This window comes from Rhea pennata, chromosome 1 (assembly GCF_028389875.1).
Source record: "Rhea pennata isolate bPtePen1 chromosome 1, bPtePen1.pri, whole genome shotgun sequence".
Taxonomy (NCBI): Eukaryota; Metazoa; Chordata; class Aves; order Rheiformes; family Rheidae; genus Rhea; species Rhea pennata.
Window position 1 is genome coordinate 186415016 of NC_084663.1, and position 12001 is coordinate 186427016.

The window sequence follows — 12001 nt, forward strand, 5'->3', positions numbered from 1 at the left end:
TCTGTTATGTCTGATGCTGTGCTACTCCCTGAACTTACTGTATCTCCAATAATTATTTCTGAGGGAATATTAAAACCATTTAATTCCCCAAACTAGGAGGCTAAATTTGGCTCCCTAAGGAAGGCAGTGAAGAAAAATTGGCTTCTTGAGCAGACAGATGCCTATCCCAGCTGCTTTCCGACTCTGTTTTGAGATGAGATGGAGTACACCATTTCCCCCTTCACACTACCCTCATGACCTGTTTTCCATGCAAGAGAGCCTTGATGTACTTGAAAGGAAGAGAGCCTAAATCTGGAAGATGGAGAAGCTAGCAACCAGTGTGCTTTAAAGTTTGTCAGCCCTGCACTTTATACCCCGTCAGAGAAAACTTTAGTACGGTAAATCATCCTCTCAAAAGGGCCAGCTCTTTCTGTTGACTGTTTCTTCTAAAGGCGCCAAGTTAGATGACCTCTGTATTTAACCAGCTGAAATCACAGCTGCTTGCTTTGTGTAGAGTAGCTGGCAACAATAAATCCTGATTTTAAGCTATAGATGACTCAAGGTGAATAATGCATTATTTGTATTGTATTACATCAGAAATCAGCAAAGAAATCAGAGGGTGAAATTCATGTGGAATTTCTACAGCCTTCTGACACGGTGGTACCAAATGCTATCTGTTGACCTATAGAAAAAACAACATAAATGTGGTGAGTATGGTTGACTTTTAATTAGTGAATTTAAGTTCTAATGATTTGTATCCATTTTAAAGGTTCCCATATGTAACGGAGCTGATGTCACAGAATATCGACTGGAGTGGGGTGGTGTGGAAGGATGCATGCAGATCTCTTACTGTGGGCCTGGGCTCAGCTGTGAAGTGAAAGGACTTTTGCCTGCCACTATATACTATTGCAGGGTTCAGGTAAAGAGGTAAAATTATTGTCAATGAAATCTGGAAACAGGAATCACCTGTACCAAAAAAAAGTGGTCTGCTTTGCATTTGCAGGCAGTGAATACTGCAGGTGTGGGCCCTTTCAGTGAAGTCGTGGCATGTATGACTCCAGCCTCTGTACCTGCAGTTGTGACTTGTCTTCGGGGACTAAATGAAGATGAAGTCGAAAGTCCACATTATTCTCCTTCCACATGCCTTGCTATAACCTGGGAAAAACCTTGTGACCATGGATCTGAAATCCTTGGCTACAGCATAGACTTTGGAGATAAACAGCCAGTAACTGTTGGGAAAGTTCTGAGCTATTTTATAGATGGTTTACAACCAGATACAACATACAGGTATGCTATGCAAAGGCATTTGACAGTCTGTTCTTCCTTCCACAATAGAAGTTTCTTTCTTTTTTTTGTTTCCATATAGCTTTTATTCTCTATGTTGCTCTCAGAGAAGTATTGGTAAGTAACAGTGGACTAAAGGGAAGCTTTGTAATCATGATCTTCATAAATAGATGAGTTATGTTTCTTTATTTTCCTTACGAGAACAATTTATTTTAATTTGTTTATTGTGGTAGGTCTATTTTATCTCTCTCGTTCATGCATCAGTTTGCTAACTGAATTCAGATTACAGATTCAGATTCATAGAGTTATTTTGTCCTGGTCGGTCCATAAATAAATGACCTCTAATCTGTTTGACAAGATAAGATCCATCCAAGGAAGGATCATATCAGCAATCTTACTGGATTGTCTGATCTAATGATAGCCTTTTGCACATTGCAATGCCATTTCTGCAGAAATACTGTCTATTTGGTTGACATTCAGCAGAAGGAACATCAGTTTGAAAATCTGTCAATCAGATTGAAGTCTTCTGAAAATTTTTCTTACAAAATCATCCCTTATATTTGGTGTAAAGGTTACTGAAAAATATAAGCGTAAAAATCCCTATTTCTGCCTTTTGACACTCCACCTTCCTGTTACAAGCAAATGTGCTCTATGTTAAAACTTTAAGTATGAGTCCCTCTGAAATCAGAATTTAAGGGCATACTGACTGCAGTATAGCTAGGATATCAAGTGAGTATGTAATTTTCTGAATCCTTAATTTTAAAGATTTACTTTACGTCCTTTTTAGTACTGTATGTAAGATTAAAATGTTTCTGTGCATTTCATACTTAACAACAATACTGGCAATTTAAAGAGCTGTTGCTCTCCATGTCTGCAAGTAGAAAAATGGGATGATTCTACTGCAAAGATACTTAAGCATTTCCCTCATGAAAGTGTTTTTTTTAGAATACATTTTACAAGCTATAACTTCTTTGTGAAAACAAGAAACCTCGTATATCAACCTCTGTTCTCTACTGTAATAAATGAACATAATGTTAAATATTGCTGTAGTAGAATATTTATTTGTAAACCTGAATACATTCCTGTATTTTGAAACCATGGTAGTTGGTTATTCTAGAGGTTGAATTATTGTGATTACTTTTTTCCAATTACCTAGATACTATTTTAAACAACTAAACCTTAGTCTTCAAAAAACAAGTTTAGATACACTTTGCTAATCTGTAAAGTTGCCTTTGAAATCAGTAAACTATGCAAAGTAGCCTCAGATTTGTTTTTCTGCATTTCCATTTTAGGAATAAATTTCTTGGCTACTTCTGTTGATTCTTAATTGTAAACCTATGACTAATGTTGAGTTTTCCATTTACTACCCAAAACAAACAAACAAAAAAAAATCATCTCTGAAACCTGTTACAGTGACAGAGTTCTGCAGGCACCTCAGCTGCTTGTCCTTTGACTTTTGGTTTCTCCTCTCCTTTTTCAAGCAGACCTAAGATGATTTGTGTTTGCAAGCACCCAGATATCTGCTGCCAGTGATACCGGTGTTTTGTAAGGGTAGTGGCTGGACACTACATCTTTATTTTCAGATGAATCAGCTCCGTTCTAAAAAGCCCTTCAAATTTTACTGTGGTCCTCCTTAAACTCACCTGATATAATAATATAAGCTATGAATTTCCCAGTCCCTTTTCCCTTCCTTTCTTCTCTCATCTCACCAGTGTGAGAAATAAAAACCCATAGTTTTTAGCCATCAAAAATTTCGGTACAAGGCCTGCAGGGTCAGGAAAGTGGACTACTCTTGAAGTAGCTGGGAGAGCTTTTGCATCTTTGTCCTGATGTGAGTGATGCAAATACACTAATATGTCTTATTTTGAGCCAGTTCAGCTGCTTAAAACACAGCAAGGACAGTGACACTCCTGCATGTTCATGACAGTTCATCAGAGCATACTATTAAGAAACACCATCACTGAAAGTACCATGGATTTTAATAGTTTTAACATTCATTGTTATTCTCTCCTGAATGTGACTAGCGAAAGTAGCCGTTTTTTAAACTTTCAAGTTAACTGATTTTCTTTCTTTTTAAATATTAGAATACGAATTCAAGCCCTAAACAGTCTTGGAGCGGGTCCTTTCAGCCCCACGATAAAACTGAAAACAAAGCCTCTGCCTCCAGATCCACCTCGCCTGGAGTGTGCTGCGTACAGTTCTCAGACGCTCAAGCTGAAGTGGGGAGAGGGAACTGCAAAAGCATTAACTGACTCCATTCAGTACCACCTTCAAATGGAGGATAAGAATGGAAGGTTGGCTTTCAGCATCACTTAAATCTGCCCTGTTTCTCTGTGATCTGGTGCTTGAAAGATAGTATCAAAGGGCAAAATTCCCTATGTTTAAGTTACAAAAAAATGTAGATCTTCTCTTCTAGAAGGGCAGTATGGCCTTGGAAAAAATACAAGATTAAAAACTTGGCAGATTTTTATTTTTTAATTTACAGTTCAATATGAAGCATTTAGTTGGATGTTTTGTATCAGCACATCTTTCTCTCCTGTTGTTAGGTATTTTGCCAATATTATGTCTAATGAGTCCCTATGAATTTTATGTACTTCATGAGGGAAGGGGTGAATTCTTCACTGCCTGCTGTCTTCACGTGGAATTATTTCTAGTGGAAAGTAAACTATAATAAAGTGTAAATTCTTGTTCCACAATGATCCCCTCTCTCATGTTAAATCAGAATGAGCTGAGATAGTAGAGCAAGCACCTCTGCCTAAACAGCAAAACAGGCAGTATTTACTGCAATGCTTGCCATGTCTGAACCATCAGTAGCTTTAGCTTCACAGTGGTGTAAAATAGATCTGTTAACTGAAATAGTTCTGCTACAAGAAGAAAAAGAAATAAGACTCTTAACTGGCAAGGTGCATATTGCCATTACCAAAGACTTGGTCATTTTCAGGTACTGACCGTTAAAAAATGAGTGAAAGTAGGTGGTAGGATCACTGTACAGAGTTAACTTGTTCTGGGTCCTTGGGCTACCAAAGTGGGAAATGATATGAGAGTAGCAAAGATCAGTCTGCATCAGAATTGTAATGTGAAAGAGTGGCTGCTCTACAGGAGCTCTCAGACGGGATTTGATATCCCCTACAACTGTGACCCAGGCCTGCTGCGCAGACCTGAGCTTCAGCCAAGACACCCATGTCTGACAAAGACCCAGCAGAGCAGCTGGATCTCAGGCTAACTTAGGTGTAGTAAGGGTGAATTGTGAAGGTGCAAGCAGCTAAAATCCAGCCCTACCTAATTTTGAAAAGCTAAAGATGCTGGTGTAGCAGATGGCAAGAAAAAGTAGTATATGTTTACTGCTTACTGTGAGAGAACTGCTGTCCTTCCCCCGTGTCTCACATGCAGAAGGGTTTTGGAAGATGCTTAGAATCATCCCTGCCATGAGACAGTCTGCAGTATTCTTTATTTCTTTAAAAGAGGTTTTATTCCAAAGTCCTGAGAAATAAAAGCCTGGCACAGAAAATGAGCTCACTGTTTCGTAGTAATGTCAGACATTAACTTCCAAATAAATACTTCTGGGTTTCTCATTGGATTTTGGGAAATAATGGGAATTTCAAGCGAGACAGTATTTTGGCTACTTCAGAAGCCCTTTTCTGTGTTTAATACAAGCTATCCTTTCCATTTTCAGGTTTGTATCCTTATACAGAGGACCATGTCATACATACAAAGTACAAAGGCTCAGTGAGTCAACATCATACAAATTTTGTATTCAGGCATGTAATGAAGCTGGTGAAGGACCCCTTTCTCAAGAATACACTTTCACTACTCCCAAATCTGTTCCAGCTGCCTTGAAAGGTGAAGATTTCTCTTTTTCAGGGAGTGGGGAGAAGCTGGTGGGTGGTGGTGGTGATGGTATTGTATTCCTGTGAGGCATTTAGAGTGCTCAGTCCTTTGCAGGTGTGGGCATGGTAGGGAAACACTCCTTTAATGCAACAGACTGGAGCCTAAAACGTTTGTCCCAAAAATGAGAGACTCTGGTTTTATGCCTTCTTTAGCATAAGAAGGTTTGTACTTTGCTTTCTGAGTGTGTGTGACCAGGCTGTTAATTTGAGATGAGGCTTTATTAGCATGTTTAGAATAATTTTAAGCAGAGCAGCTTTTTTATTATTATTATTACCCATTTGCAACCATCACATTTTTCTTGCTTTCTGTTGGAGGAAACCTAAACTCTATGAAAGCAAGAGAGTCCTATGTATTATTAATTGTTGTCCCAAAGGTTGATAGGCAGAACCCGTTTGAATCCAAGTCTTTTGTTTCTGTGTCTGAGACAAAAATAGCACATAGAATACAGGTTTTTACAAATCATTAGAAAAGTGTTAAGTAATAGAGAAAACAGAGCTAGCTGTGTTTTGTGTTTTGTTTCCTTCAGCACCAAGGATAGAGAGAATAAATGATCACACTTGTGAAATCACATGGGAGGTTTTGCAGCCCATGAAAGGTGATCCAGTCATCTACTGCCTTCAGGTCATGGTGGGAAAAGACTCAGAATTCAAACAGGTATGAGGTGTTTAAGTTACTGTATGTTTCTTTTGATTACTTTTGATAATTAATTCAGATTAAAGATTGTGTTCCAATATATTCTTAATTACCCATGTTCACTTTTTGTTACTAAATACTCTAAGGTAGTATCTTCCAAAAAGATTTTCCCATAGAGGGAAGAGATTTAACTGTAGTAAGTTGAGGTCACTGTGGATTATTCTGATGTTTGCGAAATACTGTGTTTACTTCTTAATGCCTTAAGTAGTGAGCCAGTTGTCCACTAATGGGAAGAACTGAAAAAAGGAAACATCCACTGAGTGATACAGAATCGAAGTTTATGAGAGAGAGAACAGAGTGCTCTGTTTGCACTAAAACTGTTTGAGGACAGTCAACAATAGTTTAAAAGGTTTGATGGCATCTACAGCATATGAAAAGCATTTTTATGCAGAGACCTGTTGATAGCAGTGTAGAAATTCAGATGCAGAAACTTTTTAATATAGCTCAGTCTTTAGTTTCTTACCGGAGGACCATCTCTGTAGTAAGGTATGCTATAACCACTGAGGCAGCACAGTTGAAAGTGTTTCAATTTCAAGTTTGTTTATCTAAAGGTGCAGTTTGAAATACCAAATTACAAATTAGTTGACATTTAAAAGAGGATGGGCAGTTCTAATTTAGCTTCTCTATAAACTGCTTGATAATTGACATGAAATTAGGCTTGTAAACTCTGTTTCACACTATTAAGCAAGCAGATTTTCTTCCAGAAAGGAAGCACAATTAATTCTGAGATACTGTAATTTTATTATAGGCCAGTATTAAGTAAGGTTTACTATTACTTAATATTTGCATAAATTGTAATTTCTAGAGTAGCACTATGTATATTATGTTAAAATTTTCAATACAAGATGAATGGCAATCCAAGGTTTATCTTGCAACGTAAATACTCTTTATTGCAACTTCAATGCTGTAGGTGCAAAATTAAATACCTAAGTAGGCTGGGGTCACTGTACTTGCTTCTAGCTAGGGACTCAGACCAAGCTTTGATTAGCAACATGCATTGTCAGATGAGCTGGGCAAGAAAATAAAGGCTATGATTTAAGCTTGGATATAACAAATCTGAATGAAGTGCATGATTCCTTATGGCTCTCTGAAACAGTTTAGTGCGTTAACTTAAAATAAAATGAGAAGACACCATGGAAACAGCCTTAAAGATACTTAGACATGGTGGTGAGAACTTTCTTTGTGGACAAAAAGTGAAGTGTGTCATTAAGGTAGAGCACGGGCGTTCACCCCAAGCTTCTTACTACCATTTCTCTGTCAAAACTGATGGCTCTTTTCCTCCCTGATCTGCCAACTGAGTTGATCATATCATTCTTCCATATGCGCTTCAGAAAAAATAAGTTATTAATCCTTTTGAGCTTTGTCAACCAGGCTCTTTCTAACTGAAATGCTTTAGGAAGCAATCATAGAAATACCCCCATTAAGCAAATTTGAAGGGAGATTTAACTTCTGGCAAGCCATCGAGGACAAGCAGCTAAGGATAGTAACCAGTGCCAGCTGGCACAGCTGTCGCTGGAGTAGGAGGTACGGTACAAATTAGCAGAATTTTACAGAAGCTGCACTTCCGGTGAACTGCCCTGTCTCTGTTTGGGAACAGTCTCCAAGATGAGGAAAATCTTATTGCAGGAGTCTCCAGGTTTTAGATTTTAGGAACACTCAGCTGCCCCCCTGTCGGGAGGACTTTTCAAGCCCCTTAGCAACCAGGCGCAGCAGTAGCTCTTCACAGAACAAAATCAGAGCAGATTTCCTGCTTCCTTGATTAAACAGTTGGTATTTTGTGCTTGTGAAATACTGTCTGACATTACAGGAAAAAACCTCCAGATGACCTGTTAGTTTTGTGTCTTATTACCAATTAAAGAAATCAAGATAACAGAACGGAAAACGAGGAAGGTGTTTGAAAAGAGAAGTCAAACTGTACCATGCTGCCCATGTGACAGCTTAATTCCTGCAGATAAATCTACAAACAGAAAATTGTCCCCATCTGGGGTTTCATTAGCTTTAAAAGGACCAGGAATAACATGACAGCAAATAAATTCATTTGAGAAACCAGCATTTGGTTTTCACTGACTTAGGCACTTGATGCTGAAGAGTTGTGAACTGAACTTGAGAGATGAGTCCACATGTTTGTCAGTGAATGGAGAAACCCATGGAGAACAGCCTAATAAAGTACTCTTTATCTGTCTCTCGGGAGCTGCTGAAGTTAAGAATCATAAAAAGGACTCCTTGAATGTTTCTTGATGCAATGTCTGTTGGGGCAAATGACAAAACTTTTTTAAATGTACAGTATCTCAACTACAGCAGAGGTTGGATTGATTGATATTAATGAATGAAGTAGTTTGATATTGAGTTGATCACCTAAAATCCTGAAATGTACTGTTTACATTTTAAGCTGTCACTAAAAACACCTTAACGCTGGGGCTTTTCAAAAAGTTTATTTGCTGTGTGCTCATCGTGGTGTAAAAGAACAAGTAGTGCTACTAACTATGTCACAAAAAAAGGGGGGGTGAGACTTTTTATCTGGCGTACGTGTGTGCACCTTAGAACTGTTCATCCATTTTTTCTGCTGAATCATACTTTTTCACAATACCCTTCACCATAAACAACGACATAGTGATTGACAGATGGATGGATGGATGTGTTTATGTATGGCATTTTTACTTAATACATCCTTTTTTTTTCTTCACTGATAGATTTATAAAGGTCCTGACTGGTCATTCCGATACACAGGCCTCCAGCTGAACTGTGAATACCGTTTTCGTGCATGTGCCATTCGACAGTGCCAAGAGACAGCAGGTCATCAGGACCTGGTGGGCCCCTACAGTGCGCCAGTACTATTCATCTCTCAGAGGACTGAACCACCGGCGAGCACCAACAAGGACACTGTGCAAACCACAAGGACACAGTGGTCGCAGAGCGACCAAGTGTGTGCTGCTGTCATCCTTGCACTTTTTGCTATCTTTTCCATTCTGATTGCTGTTATCATTCAGTACTTTGTAATAAAGTGAAGAAAACAGATTTATTTTAGAATGCTGCCCATTACATTTTATTTTCTCATAATAGAAAAATAATTCTGTTCTCTTGCTTTTATGAAAACAGGCATTTAGCACCGGCATTGGGACTGTCGCAAACCTTTTCAGCCACTTTAAAATGCTTCCTGGTAGGTATAGGCTGACACATGTTATTAGAATGCAAGTCACAGAAATACAATCCTTTCTTTAGTATGCCTTCTTGCAGTACAAACTTTATATGGGGCAAGCAGTGTTTAATTAAAAGGGTTTGACCAGTAAACACAAGCGTAAAAACAGTTTCCAGGCCCACACCTTCAAGGGTTACTTCCGTAACAGGGAAGAATGTGTAGAATGCATTTAAAACTTATGCTAACAAACTTGTGCTGTATACAATATTAATCTGATGCTGTGAAAGCAACTTAGCGCTGTATTTCTACCTCCTCATTTGTCTTAATTATTTGGGAAGCAGGATTCTGATGAAAAATAGAAGGGGCTTTTCTCAGGCAGCAAATAAAAAACTGGATGGAAGAGTATGCACGAAAGAAGCTTCTTATCTGATAAATGTGGAGTTCTTCACTGCAAGTAGATATTTTTGAAAGACTGCAAGGGGATGGCACAAGTGGTTTATCTTGCCCCCAAGATTTGATGTTTACTCATAAAAACGCCTCTTTAACTTCTTACGAAAACAGAAGGGAGAGTGTGAGAGAACTTTTTAGATTTATTATTTGAATTAAAAAACTCATTTCTGAAGCTGAACTTTGATCGGATGCAGTTAATAGAGATGTCTGTGCCCTCTCAATTTGGCTAGATACAGATATTCTTGAGATAAAATTCATTATCAAATTTTTGCTGTTATCCCCAACATTCACTTGCCATGTCCACCAGAATCGAGCACTGCCTTTTTTTCCTCTCTTTTTTTCTTTCTTTTTTTTTTTTTTTTTTTTTTTTCCCCCCCTCCTTTTGGGCACCAAATCAGAAGACGAAGTGTAGTAATTTGCACCGGAAAACTTAAAGCTGCTTTTTCTTGAGATCCTAATGTTTAATGTAATGTCTCTTTGGATACTGTACCAAATTGTTGATTGCATGTAGTTAATGTTGCATTAGAGCACTTTGCAATTGCATAACTCATCGTTTTGTGAGCTTGCATTTGTGAGTTCTTGAATGACCAGACTGAATTTTCTCTAGCATCCCATTGAACATCTTGCTAGATGTCAATGACTGCCAGTGACACAAAGCTTGTAGTGAAACTATCTTTAAAAAAAAAATCCTTGTCTCATCACACTTACGTTATTTGTTATACACTCTGTAATTAGCTATTTTAATTTATTTGAGTTACGAGATAGTGGATCATTAATGACTTCTAGTTGTGTTGAGTTTAGCATTTTCAATGGTATTAAACACTTCTGTCAGTCTTAATAAAAAAGGAACCTCTGTCTTGTGCTTTGAAGATCTCTGAAGACTTTCTTATATTAGAACGGGCATGTATTGTAGTTGTTTATACGTCCAATGATCTGTGCTGTAGAATAATGTTGCTGAGTTTTGTTTTAAAAAAGAAACGGAGAAGAACTTGGCCTCCAAGTGGCAAGACTGGTCTGTCTTTAAAATGTACTGTATGTTTACATTTTATTTCAAATTTGTCATTTTTATGTATAGGCTGATATACCTTCCCGTCGAATACCGTGACAACAGGTGTTTTCTAGAGCCTTCTTAAAAGTGCCATGTTTGGCAGTGCAAATGAGGTTGCGTGTAATAGCCCAGAGATTTCTTACGGTTGAATGTCTAAAACAGTAAGATTTGTTACTACAGTTAATCTGCAGTGACTTATGTTTTTCATAGTAAAATTCAAATGAACTCCTATTTTTGATAGTCATTTAATAGTGTATTTGCCATTTGAGCCTCAGTGCGTATTACTGCATTGAAGACAGTTTTTAATGTAATCTTAATTTTACCTCATATACTGTACATTCCAAAAAAAAGAAGAAAAAAAAAAGCAAACAAACTCTAAACTTTTTAAAAACGTTATAGATACACTACCAAACATATCACTTTGCAATTGTAAAATGTTGGACTTCATGAAGACGAAAATGTATAGTCTCCTAGAAGAAAAGAATACGTAAAACTATGTAGCAAAGTATCTTTAAAATCTGTGGAAAAATAAAAGTATCATTCTTTTTTTTTGCTGGTTGTTCGTGGTGTTGGGAGGCCGGGGCGCGCGGGGCGGCAAGCGGGGTGCCCAGTTCTCCTGCGGACCCTCCGGATCCCAGGTGGGTGCCGGTCCCATGGGTGCTGGTGCCGCCGGCGTGGGCGCCTGGAGCAGCCGTGCTGCTCGCTGCACGCGTTGAGATTTTTTTTTTTTTTTCCTTTTAATCTTCACGGGCAGCGCCGGAGGCGAGGAGGCCCTCGGTCCCTTGTAAGTTCGGAGTTGCTTCTTTGTGTGCTGAGAAATGGCGTGCACCGAAATGCTGCTTGCTCGCGTACAGCGCTGTAGCTTTTTGGTTCATTTTCCCTATTGACTAGCTCATGAAACTCATGTTGAGAATCCTGGAAGTTAGCGAGTTCAAGTGGCTTTAAAGTGTGACTAATCTGAAAAAAAATTAAATCCATTAATAAACATGATAAAAAAAATAGGGTATTTTATTTCTTTGTTTGCCACGCAGGAGAGCTCTTTTCCCGGGGATATAAATCAGTTCCCAGGAATACACTAGGAGTAGCACAAAGGGAAGAAATTAAAAAACCCAGAGAACCCATTTTGGTAGCTCCCTTGAGGAAGGTCCTTAAATGGGACTTAAATTGGTGTGAGTACAAGGTTTTCCGGCAGAAACGCACACATCCAAAATTTCTTCAGAGGACTTTGGAGTGGACTGATACTGCTCATCTCAAGGGAGCCAGTGGCACCGTGTGTGAGATGAATTTCAGGCGTTGCCTTGCTTTGGCTAGATGACTTTTCTAAGCTCCGAGAAACATGACGGATCCTCCCGGCAGGATTTGTTTACGTGCATGAGCGGCTGAATAATTAAAAATACGGATGCAATGATTTATTTCATAGGAACTGTTGCTGAGAAATATGTTACCCCATAATCATCCCTGATTTAAGTGTTCCTCGCCTGCTCCTGTTAGCGTTGCCGTTGTGAGAATATTGGTACGTAGTG

General features: G+C 38.5%; 1 protein-coding gene across 6 annotated transcripts in view; it reads left to right on the forward strand.

Annotated features, from left to right (window-relative positions):
- Positions 1-11027, forward strand: part of FNDC3A (fibronectin type III domain containing 3A) — a 119212-nt gene extending 108185 nt beyond the window's left edge. For all 6 annotated transcript variants that reach the window (XM_062567016.1, XM_062567015.1, XM_062567013.1 and 3 more), the window contains 6 exons: positions 749-898; positions 983-1266; positions 3348-3557; positions 4937-5103; positions 5678-5805; positions 8535-11027. In XM_062567016.1, the coding sequence (XP_062423000.1) occupies positions 749-898; positions 983-1266; positions 3348-3557; positions 4937-5103; positions 5678-5805; positions 8535-8849 (1254 nt within the window). In that variant the 3' untranslated portion in view covers positions 8850-11027. The remainder of the gene's footprint in view (positions 1-748; positions 899-982; positions 1267-3347; positions 3558-4936; positions 5104-5677; positions 5806-8534) is intronic.
- The last annotated feature ends 974 nt before the right edge of the window (positions 11028-12001 follow it).